General features: G+C 39.7%; 1 protein-coding gene across 4 annotated transcripts in view; it reads left to right on the top strand.

The window, feature by feature from the left end:
• The first annotated feature begins 2,266 nt into the window (after positions 1 to 2,266).
• bptf (bromodomain PHD finger transcription factor) overlaps positions 2,267 to 22,333 on the top strand; it is a 147,047-nt gene continuing 126,980 nt past the window's right edge. For all 4 annotated transcript variants that reach the window (XM_043715050.2, XM_043715048.2, XM_088000732.1 and 1 more), the window contains exons 1-2: positions 2,267 to 2,747; positions 14,668 to 15,493. In XM_043715050.2, the coding sequence (XP_043570985.2) occupies positions 2,267 to 2,747; positions 14,668 to 15,493 (1,307 nt within the window). The remainder of the gene's footprint in view (positions 2,748 to 14,667; positions 15,494 to 22,333) is intronic.

Below are 22,333 nucleotides of genomic sequence, written 5' to 3'. Positions count from 1 at the left end.
CATATATAAGTAACTGCATTTTGGACATTTACAAGGTTTTGTTAAATACACAACTTTGCAATTTTTATTTTGCATTCCAACAGTTTATGTTAAACGACAAAATTACATTTATTTTGTTTGCATTTTACAATGTGTTAAATATATAACATTAGATTTTACAAGTTTTTAATTTATTTAAATTTGCAGGTATCCCTTCATAAAACTTCTTTAAAATTATTTTACTAGTTAAATATAAAACATTGCACCAATGAAAACAGAAAACGCTGAATATATTCAGCAGGTCTGGTGGCATGTATGGACAGAAAAGCAGAGTTAACGTTCAAGTTGAATCTAACTACCAGAATCTGCAGTATTTTGCTTTTATAATAATTTTTTTCTTTCACTTTTTACAAATCTGTTAGATCTATAACATGAACATTGCAGTATTTTTGTTTTGCTTAAAAATCCCTTAGCTATAGAAAACCTTGTTTTTGTTCTATTTTATGAGGTTTAGTTTATATATATTTTCTTTCACTTTTTACAAATTTGAAAAATGTTAGATAAAATGTTGCATTTGTTTTTGAGTTTTTGCTTATGTATATTTTCTTTTACATTCTACAAGTTTGTAGGTATTTATAGCTCCAATGTTCAATTAAAGATTATGGTTGAACATCTACTTCTGCGTCCCTTTACTTCATGGTAAAGTATGGAGCCAAAATTCACAAAGGACCACTGACATCTAGGGTCATAGTGTCATAGAGATATACAGTGTGGAAACAGACCATTTGATTCAACTGGTCTATGATGGAAATGTGTTGCTGGAAAAGCGCAGCAGGTCAGGCAGCATCTAGGGAACAGGAGAATCGACGTTTCGGGCATTAGCCCTTCTTCAACTGGTCTATGCCAACCATATATCCTAACCTAATCTAGTCCCATTTGCCGGCAATTGGCCAATATCCTTCCAAACCCTTCCTATTCATATATCCATCCGTATGCCTTTTAAATGTTGTAATTGTTCCAGCCTCCAGCACTTCCTCTGGCAGCTCATTCCACACACATACCACCCTCTGTGTGAGAAAGTTGCCCCTTAGGTCCCTTTTAAATTTTTCCCATCTAACCCTAAACCTATGCCCTCTAGTTCTGGACTCCCTATCCAATAAAGAGAATTGTTTCATGGAAGCTTGAGAGTGACTGCCCCACAAGTCAGGTCTCCATAATCTCCAGAATTGGGATTGAACCCCTCCTGTTGACTTTATTCTGCACCACATTCGAGTATGTAAAACATTGCTTTTGTATTTTGTTTCACTTTTTGCTGATAAGTTTTTCTTTCAATTAATATCTTTGAAGACATTAGGAGGAAGGTATAAAGGACATGTCAGAGGTAGGTTCTTTACGCAGAGTTGTGAATGCATGGAATGTGTTGCCAGCTTTGGTGGTGGAAGCAGAGTCATTGGGGACATTTAAGCGACTGCTGAACATGCACATGGATAGCAGTGAGTTGAGGGGTGCGTAGGTTTTGTTACTATATTTGACATTAGGATTAAATCTGGGCACAACATCGTGGGCCAAAGGGCCTGTTCTGTGCTGTACTTTTCTATGTTCTAATTTACAGCTTTATAAAATATGCAATATATAAAACATTGCATTGCTTTTCTTGTATCTTCTGTTTATATTTTGTTCCTCATTTAACAAATATGTCAGTGTGCATATATATATATATATATATATATAGAGTTGCTTTCGCATTTTACAAATTGATGTTTCGAAAAATTCCATGAAACAAAAATTTGCTGGCTCTGTTTTGCTGGCTGAGGTTGTGTGTTTGTGATGTGTGAAGGGCCAGAGTTCCGGGGTTGCTGCTCGTGCCAGGTCCCGGGAGGCGGCGCGCGCGAGGTGCTGGCTGTGATGAAGGGGGGGGCGGTCACGTGACCAGTTGACTGGTTGACAAAAATGGCGGCGATCCCCGAATACAACATGGATGCCGGAAGGTTGGAGTGAAGCAGGAGGCGACGGACGAGAAGGAGGAGGAGGGGGAATAGAGAGAGGGGGGGTAAAAAAGGAAAAACAAAATAACAATAAACAGCTCGAGGCTCGGCGCCTCCCGCTCGGCATCTGCGGAAAAGGGACGCGGGAAAGAGAGTCTCTGAAAATAATAATAATAAATTCAAATCTTTCTTCGCCCCTTTGGGGTGGGAGGGTTAAAGTGGTTTTGAGGGGAAGGTGAAGGAGGCAAAGGGGGGGTTAAAATAAAGTGAGGCGGAGCTGGAGGGGGTGGGGGGGAATCACCATGAGAGGAAGGAGAGGTAGGCCGCCCAAGACACTCGATGCTTCGCCGGCGGGAGGTGGCGGGGGACCGGCCGGCAGCCTGAGGTACCGGGCCACCGGGGTCGGCAGAGGCAGAGGGGCCGACCGGCGGCTGAATCACGTCGAAGCTGGCGGTAGAGGGAGCCGGACCTCGAGAGGCGGCAAGGCGGGGAACCGGGGCAGGGCCAAGGCCGCGGCTCAGCAGCAACGACAAGGCAGCCGCTCCCGCAGGCTGACCGTCAACAAAGTCATCTACGACGACCACGAGAGTGAGGAGGAAGATGAGAGTCTGGTGTCCGAGGAAGACGACGATGACGACGAGGACGAGCGGGAGAACGAGGACGAGCAAGATTCGGATTATCACCAGGCCACCGAGGAGGAGGAAGAGGAGGATGAGGACGACGATGCTAGTTATTGCACAGAGAGCAGCTTCAGGAGTCACAGCACTTACAGCAGTACTCCAGGTAATGCTTCCAGCAACGCCAAACTCCCGTCCTTTTTTTTGTTAAAGAATGTATATTGTTCGATGACACCTGCATGACATGTTTGGTTGTATTGTTTGGAGACCTCACTTAGCCAGGTAATTACATATGCAAAATTCATCAAACTCTTTCTGCATCCGTGCATGCAACAGTTGCCATGAAATGACATTTACGAAATGCGACTTAACTATTAGGAAATGTAATCTAACTTAAACTATCATGATGATCCAGAGTTGCATTAGTTAATCGCGCAGGGTAAGTAGTTTGTTGAAGTGTTGTTGAATGGTTGGGATGTGACTAAACTCTACACACAAGCTGTTTAATGAGTTGGTTATGGGCTTGATGGGGATGAACCTCGGTGACAACTTGACAGCTCAATTGCTTTTGACATCAGGGAAACAACTTTTAAAACTGGTGCAGAGGTATGTATTTTTCAATTTTAAAGTAAATCTGTTTCTTTTCAGTTAATTTAAAATGAGAAAAACAGGAAAATAATGAAAATATAAAACTAGGAACTTGAAACAAAATAATGGAAAACTCCAGCAATAACTCAGTCTTGATTATTAATTATTTTGTTTTGCCTGTAAAGAAACCGGTTTTAAGTCAAGATCCAGTTATCAGGACAGTTTAATAGTTTTTTCAAGTTAGCCATGAACCTTGTTAGATGAAATAAGCGAAACACAGATGTACTCTGTATGTTTATATAAGATTTTGTAACTTTTACAACTGTGATTTTAAATTGTTTGGAGGGTTAAAAAGTCCTATACTTTGGAAAATAATTGATAGATTACGCAAAATATTTCTCTTTTCAGAATTGTGTTCAGATTGTTTGTAAATTTGAAGACAAGTTTATTTTCAAATATTATCTCTATTTATTAATAATATTGCTGAGATTTAGCTTCCTTGCTGTTCAGAAAGGTTAGAGACAAAGAAACCGCGGAAGCTGGAATCCAAGGTAGACAAGCAGGAGGCTGGAAGAAAACAGGAAGCCAGACAGCATCAGGAGGTGGAGAAATCAACTTTTTGGGTGTACCCCTTCTTCAGGACTGGGGGTGGGTGTGGGGGGAGGGTGCCCACGCAGGGTGGTGAGGTATGGACAGGTGAACATAGGTAGAGGATTCAACCTGATTGGCAGAATGAATCCGGTTGGTAGCTGGAAGGAAGGATCGATGGGAAGAATGGAAGGGAGGGGGACAGGCTGGGAAGGGAGTTGGGGAATGGGAAGAGAGGTTATTGGGAAGGTTAAACAAGTTTTGATTCTTAAAAGAAACATTGGATCATATTTTCACAGAATTTTGCTTTTATAGTACAGCAAAATTTACAAATGGCAAACTGTTAAAAAATTACATCATGATTTATAAAGCAATCTTGTGTTGTAAGGATGTAATTTCTCCCTGAGAATCAAATTGACACCAACTGTCATTTTATGTTTTAATCAAACTATTATGGCACACCTCCATTGCATTGAGAGATGGGATTTGAACCTAGATCTTCTGACCCAACCATTATTTTGGGTGATGTAGTCATGTACTACAATTACTTCGGAAAATAATGTTTGATTAATTTTGACAAGCCCAACGATTTTAATAAGGGTCTGTATATTTAGGTTATGGATACCCCTCCCCTTCTGCATGCCAGTACCTCTTTTGGGTTCTAGTTCTTGCCATTGGTGATGATCGCGGCTTCAGCTCTTTTGACCTTCTTACATGCTTCACATGGCCGCATGTGGCATTCACCATTCAGACTGTAATTAATCCCAGGCTAACTTTCCTCTCCCTCAGTGGGGCAATCAGGAAAAATTGAGCATTCTGCCTCTAGAATATTGCCTGACTGTTCAAGTTGAAAGAGTAGAAAATTGTGGTGCTTGAAAATCACAGCTGGTCAGGCAGCATCCAAGGAGCAGGAGAGTCGACGTTTTGGGCATAAGCCTTTCCTGATGACCCAACCATAATGATGAAGATCTTATTCCCGAAATGTCGACTCTGCTGCTCCTTGGATGCTGTCTGATCTGGCATGCTTTTCCAGGGCCACACTTTTCAACTCTGACTCTCCAGCATCTGCAGTTCTCATTTTCTCTCTTTTTCATGTTGAAACCCACATCCCTGTTATCATCATCTCAAGAAAAACTTGTTTAATGTTCCCATCCCTGGCATATCTGCTTCACAGGAGAAAGTGAGGACTGCAGATGCTGGAGATCAGAGCTGAAAATGTGTTGCTGGAAAAGCGCAGCAGGTCAGGCAGCATCCAAGGAGCAGGAGAATCGACGTTTCGGGCAAGAGCCCTTCTTCAGATTCCTGAAGAAGGGCTCATGCCCGAAACGTCGATTCTCCTGCTCCTTGGATGCTGCCTGACCTGCTGCGCTTTTCCAGCAACACATTTTCATATCTGCTTCACAAACAGTCCACTCAGAACTCAACTTAGGACCTCTCCTCAGTTGTGTTTTAAATAGCTATTACAAGTTTCCTTGAACATTACATTTCAGCACCAACACGTTAAAATAATTAAGTACATCTGAAGTTTAAACTCATTGTTATCTACATGTAAGTAACCCTCTCCAGTTAAGTCTCCAATGTGATCTGTTGACCTTTGACATTTCATTACTTTGTCCATAAGCTTTCTGTCACACCTCTAACAGCCTTTACTTTAATTGCAATGCCCCAGATCTTTAGAATAGTCTTGGAAATGTTAATACACTTTTGCCTTCCTTTAAAAACCTACATTATTTTAAGCACAATCATCTTGATTCAGTATCATTATTTGTAAATCTCTCAGTTTTTCTAAAGGAAGTTTGAAATGAAAATACAGCCATTAGGGTATTGATAATTTGCTTTATAACAAGCAAAAATAGTTGCTTTAAATTGCCATAATGTGCCATACGCCTCATCACTTCAAATCAAATTTTTGGTTACAAGTGTTTGAGGTAAGTACTGATCGATTAATGTCGTTTCTCTTATTTTGTACCTGCTTATGGATGTGGTAAGTGTTCAAAAGCTGTTTTGACAAATGTTTTGGTTAATGATATAGGCCTAGACTGCCCATCTGTCAATGATACTTGTAAATTAACTTGTGTCAAAAACTAAAAAGTGAATTAAATGCTCGGTGTTACATTCTTCAGTGGTCTTAAAACTCAACAAAATTGCACTTTGAATGGGCAGTCAGCTTATTAACACTTGTTTTTTTTTCTAAAATGCCATTAACCCCTTCTTGCTATGTTGCCATTCAATTAGATTATTTCTGATCTGTGATTTGATTCCATATCTTTATCATGCTGTATCTGAACCAATGCTTGTGAGCCAAATGCTCAGTCATTTGAGCTGACAGTGTTTGTGCATTATTTTTCTTGTTAAAATTGGACTTTAGCACAGTTAAGAATGGGAAAGTAATTAAATAGTGCAGCCCAGCAGGAGGCCATTTAGCCTGTTCACTCTGCGCTTCTTTTGAAGATCAATCCAGTTAGATCCTCTTTCACTCAATGTCTCATTTTCATCCTTCACCCCATCTCCCCCCAGTCTATTCATGTAACTGTAATTCCTCATCCCTGGAGCTAGTCTAGTAAATTGCTCTGTACCCTCTCCAAAGCTTTCATGTTCTTCCTAATGTGCGTCCAGATTTTGATGCAGTGTTCCAGCTGAGGTAGTGTTTTACATGTGTTTAGTGTAACCTTTCTTTTCCACTCTGTCTTGAATTAAAAAGAAAACAGTCCCTTGTGCTTTATTAACAATGTCCTGATGCTTTCTAAGAATTTGTACCCAATGTAATGCTTTCACTAAGCAGCAGTTGCGTTTCAACAACTCCGGTCATTGTAGGGATCTTTAGTACTGTATCCACAAGTGTCAGTACTTTCTATCATGTTGTTTCAGTTTGTCGAACAGCACTTGAGCCACACTTGGATAATTCAATTTAAAATAGAATCCCATGATTGATTTAAGCAAAATATTTAACAGTATTTACTGGATCTGGATTTTCAGCCTTCCCTCAAAAACACTTCGAAACTTTTTTCTTTTTCAACTCCGTCTTCCCTCTCATAGCATGCTGCTTTTAAGTTTATAACATTTGGTTGAATTACGTAGCTGTATTCTCACTCAGCAATATTTTAAAAGTTGAGGAGATTTGTGATACAAATAATCCTAAATTCCTATTGCATAAATATTGAATGTTATATACATGCAGGTTATTTTGAAGTCGTGCAAGATGGGAGATCTTGACCAGCATGTTTCTATGTAGTAGCTTGTGTTTTCAGCAGTAAAAGTTGGCGTGGTAAAAGTGAGAAGCAAGTGCAACTGAATCTACTCTTCTGTGCATCATTGGGGACAGATGCTTATTATTGACATGTTCATGTAATAATGATTGGAATGAAAAATTTGACAGATAATTGTTGAAATTGGTTGGACGGGAATAAGACTGATACTTGCCAATCAAAATCTATACTGACTTAACTTTGAATCAGTTATTGTAACAAAATCCTGGGAGTGCAAATATGATTAGATGACCTAAAATGTATTCTTTGCCAGATAAGGAACACATTTATGGATTGGCTAGTGTTGTACGACCATACCCAGATAACAACATTTTTTAAAGTAGTGTATTTTTAAAGAAAGTAATTTAGTTTTGAGAGAGTAAAATGTTCATTTTCCTAAGTTTTTGCTTGTGGGCCAATTTATAGTGAACTCAGCCTGGTTTTTACAGTTACCAATAGGTGATAAATAAACCTTTTTCTTTTGTAAATTTTGTCTCAAGAAACAGAATCTTTGACCATTGCTTCATAAGGCTAATGAACCTATTGTGACCACACATCTGCTAGTTCTGTGAATTCAAAGACGGTGGAAAGTTTGAAACTATGCATTGAGTAAATGTTTACAAATGTAAGAAAGAGTCATTTAGTAGTGTGTAAAATTACGTTGGTAGTAACTGAACTTTGTGTGTTTTACATGTGTTTAGTGTAATCTTTCATATGAGATGTCTTTGTTGGCATCTTTATCACTGGCATGAGTTTGGAGTGGCTCATATTCTGGCCCCAGTATTCCCGTATTCTGCTCTCAAGTTAATATTTGGTTTTCTGTCGCCAGCTACATGAGAAATTTTGTTTGAGTTTTCTCTGTAGATCTGATATTTTATTCACTTTTATTTGGATGTTGATATGAGACAACTTTGACCAGAATTGAAATTTCATGAGTTGTATTGTTGATAACTAAACAAGATTCGTGGATGGCAAATAAAGTAAGTGAACAGTTAATTTGTTGTGGTTGTGCTAGTTGAAAAATAGTTGGCAAGGGTACAGAGAGAGTTCCATACACTTGAAATAGTCCCAAAGAATCTTTTTACATAAACCTGAACAGATAGGTGATGCTCAAACATAGCTTGCATCTGAAGTATGTCATCCTTAACACTAAAGTATTCGTAATGTTACTTTGAAAGATCTGTCCTCATGATGTACTCAGTTCTGCTGTTGTGATTCCAGCACCTGTGCCTTGTAAGAGAGCAACAAATATTGTCAGTTAGTCATTTTCAAATTTCTGAATTATGCCATCTGTAAATTCTGAACTGTGAATGTGGCATTTCTGTCAGTTAGCTATAAATATAATAAAATTCCAACATCTACCTTCCTTCTGAGAACTGCCATTTGTCATGCATTGAACAAATCAGGAGACCCTACCTATTTGATCATATTTACAAGCAGCCTCGGCAGTATAATCAGAAAATGACACAGACACCAGAGCAGCCAGCTAAATTAAGACTGTGCTATCCTGATTGTTTTGTTCAGGATGTGATTTTTCTAACTGGATTATCAGATGACCTGTTCTTAGGCTTTCACTTGTAGCTACAGTAGGATGGTCATTAGCAGGTTAAAATCCTGAACAAACCTAATGATTATTAGTTGTTTCGTAAACATTTTTGTATTGTTATAGCATTGCGATTCACCATTGCTTACACTTCAGTATAGCCTTTGACAAGATTCTACATGGTAGAGTAATTAATCAAGTTGGATCACATGGGATATAAGGTGAGCTTGCCAAAGGAGGCAGGGTGGTGGTGGAGTATTGTTTGTCAGACCGGAGGCCTGTGATAAGTGATCTATTGCAAAGATTGGTGTTGGTCCACTTTTGTATATCATTTATATAAATGATTTGGATGAGAACGTAGGAAGCATGGTTAGTAAGTTTGCAGCTAACACCAAATTCACTCGTCTGCCCATCCCTGGACACTATGGCACAACTTAGCATGGACAATCGACCTAACCTGCACATCTTTGGACTATGGGAGGAAATCGGAGCATCATGTGGAATCCCATGCCGAAGTGGGAAGAATATGCAACTTTCACATAGTCACTCAAGGCTGGAATCAAACCTGAGTCCCTGGCACCGAGATAAGAGTGCTAACCATTGAGCCACCATACTGCTCAAAAGCATATTATGATTTTTACTCCGTTATATTTCCATGGTCATCTTTGTTTCAAGTTAGTCATCTTTTTAGATATCCTCTGCTGAATTAAGGATTCAATTGAGGAAAGAAGGTGAATAATGTTTATTTTGTCATGAATCATAGAAATGTACAGCAAGGCAATAGATCCTTCTGTCCATGCTGACCAGATATCTGAAATGAATCAAGTCCCATTTGCTAGCAATTGCCCCATATCCCCCCCAAACCCTTCCTATTCATATACCTATCCAGATGCCTTTTAAATGGGTTTGGGGGATATGGACAAAGCCTCCACCATCACCTCTGGCAGCTCATTCCGTACATGCACCACCCTCTCTGTGAAAACGTTGCCCCTTAGGTCCCTTTTTGAATTTCTTCCCTCACCTTAAACCTATGCTGTCTCGTTCCCCATTTTATATTCAATTTTAGGACAGAAAACACACTCCCTTTTGTCATGCCTCAGTGACTGCCATTGGACCGTCCTGTTGTATAATAATGTATACACTGAGATCAGAGATTTGATGTATGTGGAGCATATTAGGATACACAAGTATGTTATCCTCGTAGGTTTAGTGAAGGGCATGTAACTTACTGATATTAAATATGAAACAGTTAATAGATAATCTGGAATTGTATAAATTGTTTTGGATGTTATGCTTTAGTTGATGGCATAGATCACAGAGAAGTCCAAGTACTGCATCAGGTAGTTGGTAGGAAATAGTCTTCTTTTGAAAGTTTCTTCATTTGGTGCAGGCCAACACAAACAGCAGAAGGAAAAACCGAATCATTTCACCCACCTGACTCTTCAAACATAATCTGCCCCACCTGTGACAAGTCCAGGCTGCTCAGTCACTTTGGGAACTCCCAAATCCAGAGTGGAAGAATTTGTCCTCCGTTTCAAGGGACTACCTAAGAAAGCATAAGAACTTTGGGCAGGAGTAGGCAATTCAGCCCCTGAAGCCTGCTTTGCCATTTGATGTGATCAGGCTGATCTTATCTCGACCTCACTCCACTTTCCTGCCTGCTCCCTGTAACCCTTCAACCCATTATTTATTAGAAATCTATCTATCTACCTATTTCAATTCAATCAGTGCCCCAGCATCCACCACACACTCTGGAGTGGTGAATTCCACAAATCATGCCGCTTTTGAGAGAAGTAATTTCTCCTCATCTCTGTTCTAAATCTGCTACACCTGAACATAAAAAAGACTTGTTCTAGATTATCCCTAGGTTCTAGAAGATTAGAAGTAAGAGTATGGTGAATCATTTGTCTTGATTGGATAGGCAAATTGCTCATTGAGGAGAGAATTTTGAGATGGAGTGGTTAAGCTGTAATCATATGAGCTGATTCCACAATAGTATTGGATGATGTAGAGGAGTCAGTCACACTGGTTGTGCAGTGCGCACAACATGATAGCTTAAACAGAAAAGATTTTTTTCTTTGTTTTATTTAGAGTTGAGCAAAAGAGCATGATGGAGGCCCTTGGGTGAACTGTATTGTGCTGCTGGATAACAAAAAGCAGTTCAAGACAATAAGAATGGAGAAGAATGTTTGTGCATGTCAGATTGCATCTGAGAAAATCTAACCATAAAATCTTCTGTTGTGCATATCAGTTGTTAATTTTATATTGCAAAGATATACTTTATTCATAAAAAAATTCTTTGTGTACAAACAAAAGATAATAAAACAATTCTGTGCACTCTTTGCCACAGGGAAAAAAAATCAAAACACATTGGAATTTGACATTCCTCCGGGCTTCCCTGCAGTTGCAAACAAAGGCATTATTTACTCATGCAGGACACTGTTTATCTTCCTTTTGAGGCAGTGAAGGGGGTCTGATAACTGAATAGACCCTTGTTATACTTTGGCAGAAACCCCTTAGGCAGTGGTCTTTCTTGACTGTGTCTTGACGGCAGCTGCCCCAAGCTCTTGTATCCTTGAGCATGTAGACCATTCCCAGTTTGCAACTCTCAGCCGAGGTCAACTCTTTACACTTCTCACTCTTTTCCTACATGGTCTGGACGATATTTTGTGCTGACCACTGCATGATGGATTTGTGGTTGTTTATGGATTTTACCATTAGGAATGGACCAAATACTCAGGGTTTTTCTGTTGCAACGAAGCCTTGCCCATCCTTCAAGTTAGGTAACCACCCCTCTTCCCCCACCCAAAAAAAAACAAGCTCCACAGAGCTGAACACCACTTGGCAGTAAGCCATTACTTCTGACCAAGGACTTGAGGACCTCCAAGGCAATGAGGCTTGCTGGCTGTTAGCCTCCTGGAGATCTCTTTTTGACACTAAATCCCTTTGTCTGCAGCAGGAATAAGTTGTGCATACTTTTATGGAGTTTTCCCTATCTCTTGCCTTCTGAAGACCTTTGAGGATGAAGAACCTCTTGATGTTCCTTTTGGCTGTTTCCCACCAGTCCGCGAGAGACTCAAGGAGGGGTTTCACAGTTCTCCAACCTACGTAATCCCTTTTGAGTTCCTCAGTGTGCTCTGGCGTCAACAGTTTCATGTTCAGCTTCCATATTCTCTTGCTGGCCTGCTGTTGGTTGTCCTGCAGATGACTGTCAGCCAGCAGGAGGCAGTGGGCATAGAAGAATATTGGCCTGACTGCGTTGGCCGTGATCAAGAAAGCTCAGGACTCGACAGGACGTCTGTCTTTGAGTGGATTTACTCATCTGGCCACGATCAGGTGTATCTACGCTATGCTCCATCTGCAGGGATGCTAAAGACAACATGTGTTTTAGCATCTTTTGCCATTTCCTTCAAAAATCTGGACATGGTGTTCAGTTTGCTGTCAACCCCTCTGGATCGTCCAGCCACGTTGATGATACAGTTAAAGTTCCCGGCCAGAATGCCGATCTGGACTTTGCCGATAGCAATGGGAGGTGCTGAAGGATGGCCAGCCACTTAAGCGCTATTGCTGGGGCATACATTTTAATTAGTTTCAGTGATGAGCTTCTGTACATAATGTCTGTTTTGCGAAGGTGCCCAACTGTCATTATGTTAACTTCGGAGATGGGGACTTGCTTCCTTGCAGCATAATACCTAGGCCAGAAGAACAGCAATGGTTCCCCTAACTGAACCAAATCGAAGGTCTGTCTGTCCACAAGCTCGATTGTTTCCTTGCAGCTGCTGAGGTATGATAGCATGCATTCCTGCAGAATCAGGGAGTCTGCTCTGATATTGGCTAGGTAAGCCAACTGGAGACACATTGTGTCGTGGCTTTTATACCATATGCATTTATACTGGCAAATTTAAAACCCATTTTAAGTTGTTTTTTCTGGATTGCATATTGTCCCAGAAGCCCAATAAAAGTTCTCTCATTGTCTTGTCACTGGATGAACTCCTGCATCATTGTGGTATGTATGAACTATTGCATTCTGACAGGGCTGAGGTAGCTGTCCTGTTACTGTCTGGGGGGCACTGCTCCAATCAGGTGTTATTAGGGTGAAGATAAAACCAGAAAGGTCCAGTTCTAAATCTGGCAGACCTGTTGTGCATTGCTCCTTGTTCATAACATTGCTGTTCCCAGTTGCCCAGAGCTGTGGCATGTTGGGTTATTAATTTGTAGAGATAGGGTTCAAGGTTCACTTGGCCATGGGTTCAGACTTAACAGGTGTGAGTGAAACAATATCTTGTTACAAGTGATCACAGAAAATGATACTACTTTTGCAGAAAGTAACTAACTCCCCCACCTTCCTCACTACTTTTCTTTTCCCTCCCTTCCAACCATCCCTCACCTCTTCTCCTCATCTCCCTTCCAGTTTTGAACAAAAGAGTTACATTGGCTATTTGCCATTCTAATGGTAGGTTACCCAAATCTGGGAAATTGGAAAATTAAAAACAAGACACCAACTATCTCGCTACACAGTTTTTTAAAGATCTTGAAGTCCATCAGGATCTGCCCCTTGTCAGACTGCAGTAACCACATCCTTGGTGATTGTAATTTTTAAAAAAGCTCTTTCTGTCATCTACTTCCTGATGTACACTATTCCTGGTATGTTGCTTATGTCCTCTGCACTGAAGAATGATGCAAGATATTTTCTCAAATTTGGTGATACACTAAAATTTTCCTCCCATATCCTGTTGTATATTCAGGTTACGTCACTTACCATACCTCTGTTTGCTGGCTTACATTGCCTTCCAGTTCACCAAAACCATAAATTTAAAATTCTGTTCAAATTCTTCAAGTCTCAGGTAGATAGGTTAGTGAAGAAAGCGTTCTTTTATTGGTCAGAGTATTGAGTACAGGAGTTGGGAGGTCATGTTGCGGCGGTTCAGGACATTGGTTAGGTCACTTTTGGAATATTGTGTGCAATTCTGGTCTCCCTCCTGTAGGAAGGATGTTGAGGAACTTGAAGGGGTTCAGAAAAGATTTTCAAGGATTTTGCCAGGGTTGGAGGGTTTGAACTATAGGGAGAGGCTGAACAGGCTGGGGCTGTTTTCCCTGGAACATCGGGGGTTGAGAGATGACCTTATAAAGGTTTATAAAATCATGAGGGGCATGGATGGAGAAAAGACCTATTTACCCTAGAGCTAGAGAGCATAGGTTTGGGGTGAGAGGGCAAAAATTGAAAAGAGATGTAAGGGGCAACTTTTTCACGCAAAGGGTGATGCGTGTATGGAATGAGTGCCAGAGTAAGTTGTGGAACAAAAAAACTGCAGCTATTGGAATCCAAGATAGACAAGCTGGAGGCTGATACAATTATGACATTTAAAAGGCATCTGAATGGGTACATGAATAGGAAGGGTTTAGAGGGATATGGACCAAGTGTTGGCAAATGGGACTAGATTGGGTTGGGATATCTGGTCGGCATGGACGAGTTGGACCGAAAAGTCTATTTCCATGCTGTACATCTCTATAACACTAATGACTCCCGTGTCTCCCTATCACAATGGCCATACTGAGCTTTACAACCTGACAACTTCATATTCCTCCTCTCTGTTCATCACTCACCTTTCTGTATTTCGGTTAAATCTAGACTCTGGAATTCCCCCTCTAAATTTCTCTGCTTCACCTTTTATCCTTTAAGATCCCCTCGGAAGAAAACTAACAAGTATTTTATCACCTCTCCTAATAGTTGCTTCTTTGCGATTAATGTCAGCTTGCATTTGATTCGGGCTTCTGTGAAGTAACATTTGGCCAGGACAACACTTCCTGTTGTGCGTTGTATGTTTTTAGCAAGTCTGCTTTCAATTTTATCAGCTGACTGTGTGGTAGGCAGGTGATACTACTGACCTTTTTACAGAAAATTAAGTTGCTTACTGTTATGATGCTGATATGTTAATGTTTTCTGTATTTTGCATCCTCAGCGTGATAAATTAATAAGCATATATGTATACTATATCATCCAGATGTTTGGGAAAATAAGATGGGAGAAGCTAGATCTGTGCACATGTAAGTAATTTTCTCTTGTTTGTGGCTGATCTAGAAAGTTACACAAATATTATCTTGCTCTGTTGCTGTATTTATAGGAAGGAGAAGACAGACAAGGGTGCATCGGGCAAGATCGCCATTGTTTGAAGAAACAAACATTGTTCCTCTTGATATTCCAAAATGTTCAGAAGACTTATTGGTGCCCAGTGAAGAGCTATTGAGCGTTATTGCTATTTATGAGGTGTTGAATAATTTTGGAAGCGTGTTGCGTCTTTCACCTTTCCGCTTTGAAGACTTTTGTGCTGCATTAGTTGGTCAGGAACAGTGCACATTAATTGCGGAAATGCACATTGCTTTGCTGAAAGCGATTTTGCGAGAAGAAGATTCTTCAAATACCACCTTTGGTCCTGCTGACTTAAAAGATAGCATCAATTCTACATTGTACCTTATAGATGGAATGACGTGGCCAGAACTGGTTCGGGCCTATTGTGAAAGTGACCGGGAATACCATCATGTACTACCCTATCAGGAAAAGGATGAATACCCATATGGACCAATAGAAAACAAAATCAAAGTTCTTCAATTTTTAGTGGATCAGTTCCTAACAACAAACATCGCCCGCGAGGAGTTGATGTCGGAGGGTGTGATCCAATATGATGACCACTGTCGGGTTTGTCACAAGCTTGGTGATCTCCTTTGTTGTGAAACCTGCTCAGCTGTGTACCATTTGGAATGTGTGAAACCACCACTTGAAGAAGTGCCAGAGGATGAGTGGCAGTGTGAGATCTGTGTGGCACACAAAGTTTGTGGCGTTTGTGATTGTGTGCCTGAGATCCAGAAAAATAAACCATATATTCGCCATGAGCCTATAGGATATGACCGACACAGACGGAAGTATTGGTTCCTGACTAGAAGGATTATAATGTAAGTATAATTTATTTCAATCTATTTTAATAGAACTGGAGCATATCTTGATGGAAAATATGTGGTCTATTAGTCTTAATAGACATCAATAAAATCAACATATGTGCAACAAATCACATTTAGTTTTTTAAAACGCTGATTTTTTACTGAAACTGAGCCAGGCATCTTTTCAGGTTGTTGATCTTAATTATACTTCTGCAGGATGTTGTGTAGTTGCAATATGTTTTGTTTCCATTTTAATGCGTTGGGTTGTGTGAATTAATTCGTCATTTTCAGATAATGTGAGATTTTGTTCATCAAATGAAGGACGGGGCAATAGGTAACTAATCACACCCACCCAACGGCCAGTGGAAAGAATTAAGCTGGTATGATGTTATAGAATAACTACAAGGCGTTCCTACCGAGAACCTTTTCAAAGAGTTTCGTGTCGATTCTGAAGTGTTTTTTTTCCTTCTTGGAAGTATAATCCATTGAGTTCAACTTCAAAAGCTTCAGTGTAGGTGTAATTTGGTATCAGGATTATTTTGAATAAATTTATTTTAGCATATATTCTTGAAATTAGCCACTTGACTCAAATTAAAATGAGGATTTGAAAGTTTAAAGTGTATTGGGCAGGTGATATCCTACTGGTATTATTGCTGGATTACTAATTCAGAGACCCAGTTAATGTTCTGGGATCAACATTTGAATCCTGCCATAGCAGATGATGGAATATGAATTCAATTAAAATCTGAATTTAAGAGTCTAATGATGACCATGAATCCATTGTTGGTTGTCAGAAAACCCATGTCGTTTAGGGAAGGAAACTGCCATCCTCACCTGGTCTGGCCAACATGTGACTCCAGACTAACAACAATGTAGTTGACTCTTAATTGCCCTCTAGAATGGGCAATAAATACTGGCTGCGACAGCGACACCCTCGCCCTGTGAATATTCTTTTTAAAAAAGCTTCCTCTGATCTTAAAATTCAGTTTTTTGTTGAAGCCAAGGCGGTGTTCTCCAATAATATTATGTCCAACATATTATTTTTGTTTGAAGGTATGTAAAATCTAACATTCTTGAAAGAACATTCAATTATGATCCAGAGTTTTGTTGCAATATTTTACCGAGGTGGTTTTCATACTTTCTAGTAGATCAAATGGACCTGGTAAATTTTAAAGAACCGGAAGTTGTCCTGCTGTCTTGACCAATGCTGCTTCAACCAGTATTGTGGAAAACCATTGGCCTGTGTTTTAAGGTCAACAGTGAGGCAATAACAGTCATTGCTGACCTCAGAAAGCTACACACAAAAGTCTACTAATATTTGAGCTGAGGGCTTCCTCTTTCGCTGATTGCTTTTTTCAGTCTGTTGCCCTGTTGAAGGGATCACTTGGCATGCATCAGCAATGATGTTGAGCAGCAGGCTAACCAACCAATTACATTCAACATAATTTCAGAGCACAAAGCAGAACATTTAAACCAGGAAATTAAAGCACTAATTCCATTTACAGGTATTTCTTGGGCAGTAAAACAAACTTTGTTTTTTAAAGACAGTAGTTCCCTGAGCTGAGAATTTGGCCTTTGCACCAATTGTGTCAATAGGCTCTAGCCAATTGCTAACCGTGCCAGCTTGATGCAGAAACATAGCTCATTAAAGCAATCTTGCAGGATGCTGGCTATCCTGATGAATCCATTATTTTGTGTCAATTGTACAAATTTGTAAATGGGTCAAAGGCCACAACTTTCAGATGTCCATCTCAAACTGTCTCAAAATGTTGTGCTGTTACCGAATTGCCTGTTACTTTGTAGTGGCAGTGTCTTGCCTATAGTGTTGAGAACCAACCAGGAGAACCCTTTTCTCCTTGTTGATCTAAATTGTTGTGTGTTTTAAAATTAAAAAAAAAAACTGGGATCTTGTTGGGGTGCTGAAGAAGTGTTGGATCATTGATAAGTGTCTGGATTGTTCTGTGCATATGCTGACTTCTAGTTTTGTTGCTACCTTCAGTACGGTAATAGCAGTGAATGCTGATTTGTTTTGGCATTGTTCTTACCATCTGAAAACTGAACCAATAACTGGAATTTTAAATCCTTGCTTTTCATACTATGCTGCTCAAATAGAACGGCTGTAAAAGCCGATGGAAGTATAGAGTCATACAGATATACAGACCCTCCTGTTCAGCATTTCTGGGTTGACCAAATATCCTAAGTTAATCTAGTCCCATTTGTCAGCATTTGGCCCATATTCCTCTAAACCCTTCCTATTTATGTACTCATTCAGATGCCTTTAAAATGTTGTAATTGTATCAGCCTTCACTATCTCCCTGGAAACTCATTCCACCCATCCACTACCCTCTGTGTGGAAAAAGTTGCCCCGAGATTCCTTTTAAATTTTTCCCCTCTCACTTGAAACTTAGACCCTCCAGTTTTGGACTCTCCTAACTTCAGAAAAAGACCTTGTCTATTCAACTTATCCATGTCCCTCATGATTTTATAAATCTTTATATTGTCACCCTTCAGCTTCTGAAGCTCCTGAGAAAATAGCCCCCAGCCTATTCAGCCTCTCCCCTCTAGCTCCAACTGGATAACACTGGCAACATCCTTATAAATTCTTTTTGCGCCCTTTCAAGTTTTGCGACATCTTTCCATTAGCACAGAGACCAGAATTGAATGCGGTATGCCAAACGTGGCTTAATCAATGTCCTGTATACCAGCAACATGACCACCTACCTTTTTTACTCGATGCACTGACCAATAAAGGCAAGCAAACCAAATGCTTTCTTTACTGCTCCGTCTACCTGCGACTCCACGTTCAAGGAACTGTGAACATACATCCCAAGGTCTCTTTATTCATCAACACTTCGTAGGACCTTACTATGAAGTGTATAAATTTTGCCCTGATTTGCCTTCTATTTATCTAAATTGAACTCCATCTGCTAATCCTTGGCCCATTGTCCCATCTCATCAAGGTCCCGATCTCTCTGAGGTAATCACCTTTGCTGTTTCAGAAGTATTTCAGAAGGAATCCCAAATATAAATTGGTGATACTTCGATGTGATAATCTCAATTTATGTGTGTGTGCGTGTGCGCGCGTGCGTGTGTGTATGTATGTATGTATATACACAGACTAAAAATATTAGTTAAGCTTGAATTGCCAAAATGTACTTTTAATCATTGTGAATCTGAACTCTGAAAAATGTTATTGTGCTCATGTTATGGCTTCAGAAATTCTCAATTTGTTGACTTTGTGCTGAGGTAATCCAGTTAGTGACTTAATTTGTTAATTTTTGTGGTTTGTGAAATTTTCAGCAGTTTGCTTCCCCCTGCACACCTGTCTCACTACCTCACTTGCCTCCTTTTTATTAAATGAGTTGCATTAAATTAGCTTTTATTATCACGTACTCAAATGAGTACAGGTAAAAGTTTGAGTTGCCAGTTACAGTGCCATCTTAGGCACAAAGGCAGCCTCCGAAGGTGCCTCCTTAACTTTCCTGCCTCTGGTCAAGCTTTTGGCCACCTGATTTAATATTTCCGTATGTGGTTTGGTGTCATGTCTCTGTAATGCTGCTGAGAAATCCCTTTGGATGTTTCATTATGTTATGCTATGTAAATGGAAATTATTGTTATCTTTTGTTTTGCCTTTAATTTCTCTCCTTTATGAGCAAAGTAAAGACCTCAACCCCCACTATTTTCATAAACAGTTAGTCACTCCAATCTAGCCTGCATGTCTTTGTGTGTGATTTGATCTAAACAGAGGCCTTGCAAGCAAACTTTTACTATTGCAAAATGTGGACTGAAAACTCATTACCTTTTGAGATGCCGCTTGTCCGTTTTCTTCAGCCAGATTTACTGACCTATCCTTAGACAAGGGATGCTTGAAATTATTGCAATTTTTGAATATGTCAACCTTGTACGACTTAAAGGTATCACTATTTGAATTTGAATGTAAAGATTGGTTAATGCAATAAATACCATGTGTAAAAATGTTTTGTGGTCAATAATAATTTCAGTTTATAAGAACATATTTTCAGATGTCCCAAGTTATTTCATAAGAACTTGTTACACACTCTGACATGAACAAAATGAGATATAAATCAGAAAAGGTAAGTTTTAAAAAAGGATAAAAAAAGCTGATGGGATGAGGAGGAGAAAAGAATTCCAGTGTTTGGGGCCTGAATAGTTTAACAGATTCATGCGAATGGAGAGGCAAAGGAACATTGGGATAACATACTAAGCCAGAGTTGGAGGTACACTGAGTTCTCAGGTTAAACAGCAGTGTGTGAATTTGAAGCTTGAAGTGTTGCTGGACCAGAAACCAACATTGATCAATGAGTACAATGAAGGTAAGGTGAGCAGGACTTAATGAGTCTAGGTGTAAGCATTATGGAGCTGAAGTTTATGGAGGGTGAAGGTTAGAGGTCAACCAGGACAGCAGTGTGATTCTTTCAAATCACCATGGTTCTGACACAAGAACGTGCTGTTCTTTGCTGTTTACCATACCACTGATGTTTTAAAAAAGACTTGGATATCCTTTAAATGTGTCCGAAATACTATCTTCACTAGTGAATTAATGACCTCTTGGTTGAGAGAGTATTTTCCTCTTTAAGCTTCAAACTGCCTCTTATTTATGACATCTCTTATCTCTGTCCCTGTTGTGTAACATAATACATAAATTTACACATGCATATTTTCAAAGTTGAATTTACCGTTTTGACTTGCCAAATACTCTGTAAGGATAACTGGCCTCAGTCTGTGAGTTTGTAGCAATAGGCAGGAATACTGTTTTCATCTTCAGAATTGATCCATTGAGCTTCAACATCATTCATGGTGATCAGTTTCTTGAAAGGTTAATATTGCCATGTTGCTTCTGTGAAACTTGTGAATCACACAGTTCCTTCATCTACTTCAATTCTTTGAAAATTTAAGACAACCCAGTGGACATCTTGACACTTGGAATGAGTTTTTCACTTATTTTCTCAGTCAAAGATAAGGTTGATATGACATGGGGGTTCAAGTTTTGAAATTGTAAACCAGTTTGCACACACTTTCATCAAGTAAATTTGGTTTGGCAGTCTGGAGTGTCCCAGCTAAATTTTAGCTTTCCCCCAACTGCCTTTGAGAGGAAATTTGGCCTTGGCATCACTGGTTATCTTGGTGTTGCATTTATTCCCAAAGTTTCAAAATGGCACACACCAGCACTACTGGTTCACATTCTTTACTGTCTATGAAAGTCAATCCATTTTGGAATACTTTTAGGAGACTTCAGAAGTCAACCTTTATGCCAATATCTGTGGTACTCTTTGGGTCATATATAACAATTCCCATAAATGTTCTTATGTATTTAGGGTTGGGGCCAAAGGTAAACCGTTCACACAATGAATAGAGCTATTGGAGGCTTAGGTGATTTAGGTTTTGTCTTTGATCAGTGCTGAGTTCATTAGTTTAGCTGCAACATCGGTTAGCTTCATTGTTCTCCTGCCAAAGAGCAAATATGTCCATAGTTCCATTTCCAATCTCTGCTGACCCATTAAATTGTCTCATTATCATACAAAGCTAGGATCAGACCCGAGTATGTTGAACCTACCTCAGCAGTTGATCTATCAGCACTTGCTGTCGGTACTAATTTGGTTGAAAACCACAATGACATTATTTAATATGAGGAGCTGCTGTCAGATCTGATGGTAACAGTAGTAAATTTATTTAAAACTTTATTACTGCTGTAAGTGTATTGCTTGTATATCAAATGTGTATGTGCACAGAAGCAGTTGTGTACATTTCCTATCGACAAATCCAAACTTGCCTTGTCAGTTTTCCCATGGTCATGACCAATGACCAAATTTACATTTGTAATTACCTATGCTAATATTTCACTCTTTAATTGCATCCTTGCAGCAGTTTCAAAGCTGGATGGCTTTATTTACAAACTTATGAGAAGGAAAAACAGGAAACAACCAACTGATCGATCAAACCTATTCCTTATTATCATGTTGCAACTGGGAATAATGATCCTCAACTCTTATCCCTGCCATAGCAGTAAAATCTTCTGCAGGAAACATCTAAAACAGTAAAATCTCTAAGCCGGTTAAAGAGACAGCATATCTATAAAATTCCTAAGCTTCTGAATGCTAACTAAATATCACCATGAAATGCATCACCCAAAATTTTCCTACCTTTTTTATTAGCTGTAATTTCAGTGTAAGAAGGAAACACGTGGCAGGTATAGACATCAAAAATTTGAGTGATTCCCTCAGCTTCCAAGAGATCAATTGTGTTAGGGATTGTGTAGTCCGAGGAACAGACACACGTTTGTGGCCAGCAGAGAAAAAGCAGAATGGTGTGTTGTTTCCCTGGTGCCAGGATCAAGGATGTTTCAGAAAGGGTGCAGAATGTTCTCACGGGGGAGAAGGGCCAGCTAGAGGTCATTGTCCACATTGGAAGCAACAATATGGGAACGGACAAGGTTGAGATTCTGAAGGGAGATTACAGAAAGTTAGGTAGAAATTTAAAAAAAAAAAAGAGGTCCTCAAGGGTATTAATATCTGGATTACTCCAGTGCTACGAGCTAGTGAGGGCAGGAATAGGAGGATAGAGAGCAGATGAATTCATGTCCGAGGAGCTGGTGTATGGGAGAAGGATTCACATTTTTGGATCATTGGAATCTCTTTTGGAGTAGAAGTGACCTGTACAAGAAAGACTGATTGTACCTAAATTGGAAGGGGACTAATATATTGGCAGGGGAATTTACTAGAAATGCTTGGGAGGATTTAAACTAGTAAGGTGGGGGCGGGGGTATAGGGAATGTTGGATGACTAAAGAAATTGAGGGTTTTGTTAAGAAAAAGAAGGAAGCATATGTAAGGTATAG

The sequence above is a fragment of the Chiloscyllium plagiosum genome, unplaced genomic scaffold (assembly GCF_037043375.1).
Source record: "Chiloscyllium plagiosum isolate Xiang-an unplaced genomic scaffold, Cpla_swu_hap1 HiC_scaffold_25, whole genome shotgun sequence".
In the NCBI taxonomy this organism is placed as follows: Eukaryota; Metazoa; Chordata; class Chondrichthyes; order Orectolobiformes; family Hemiscylliidae; genus Chiloscyllium; species Chiloscyllium plagiosum.
Note: the sequence above shows the minus strand (reverse complement) of the source record. Positions and strands in the feature narration are given on the sequence as shown.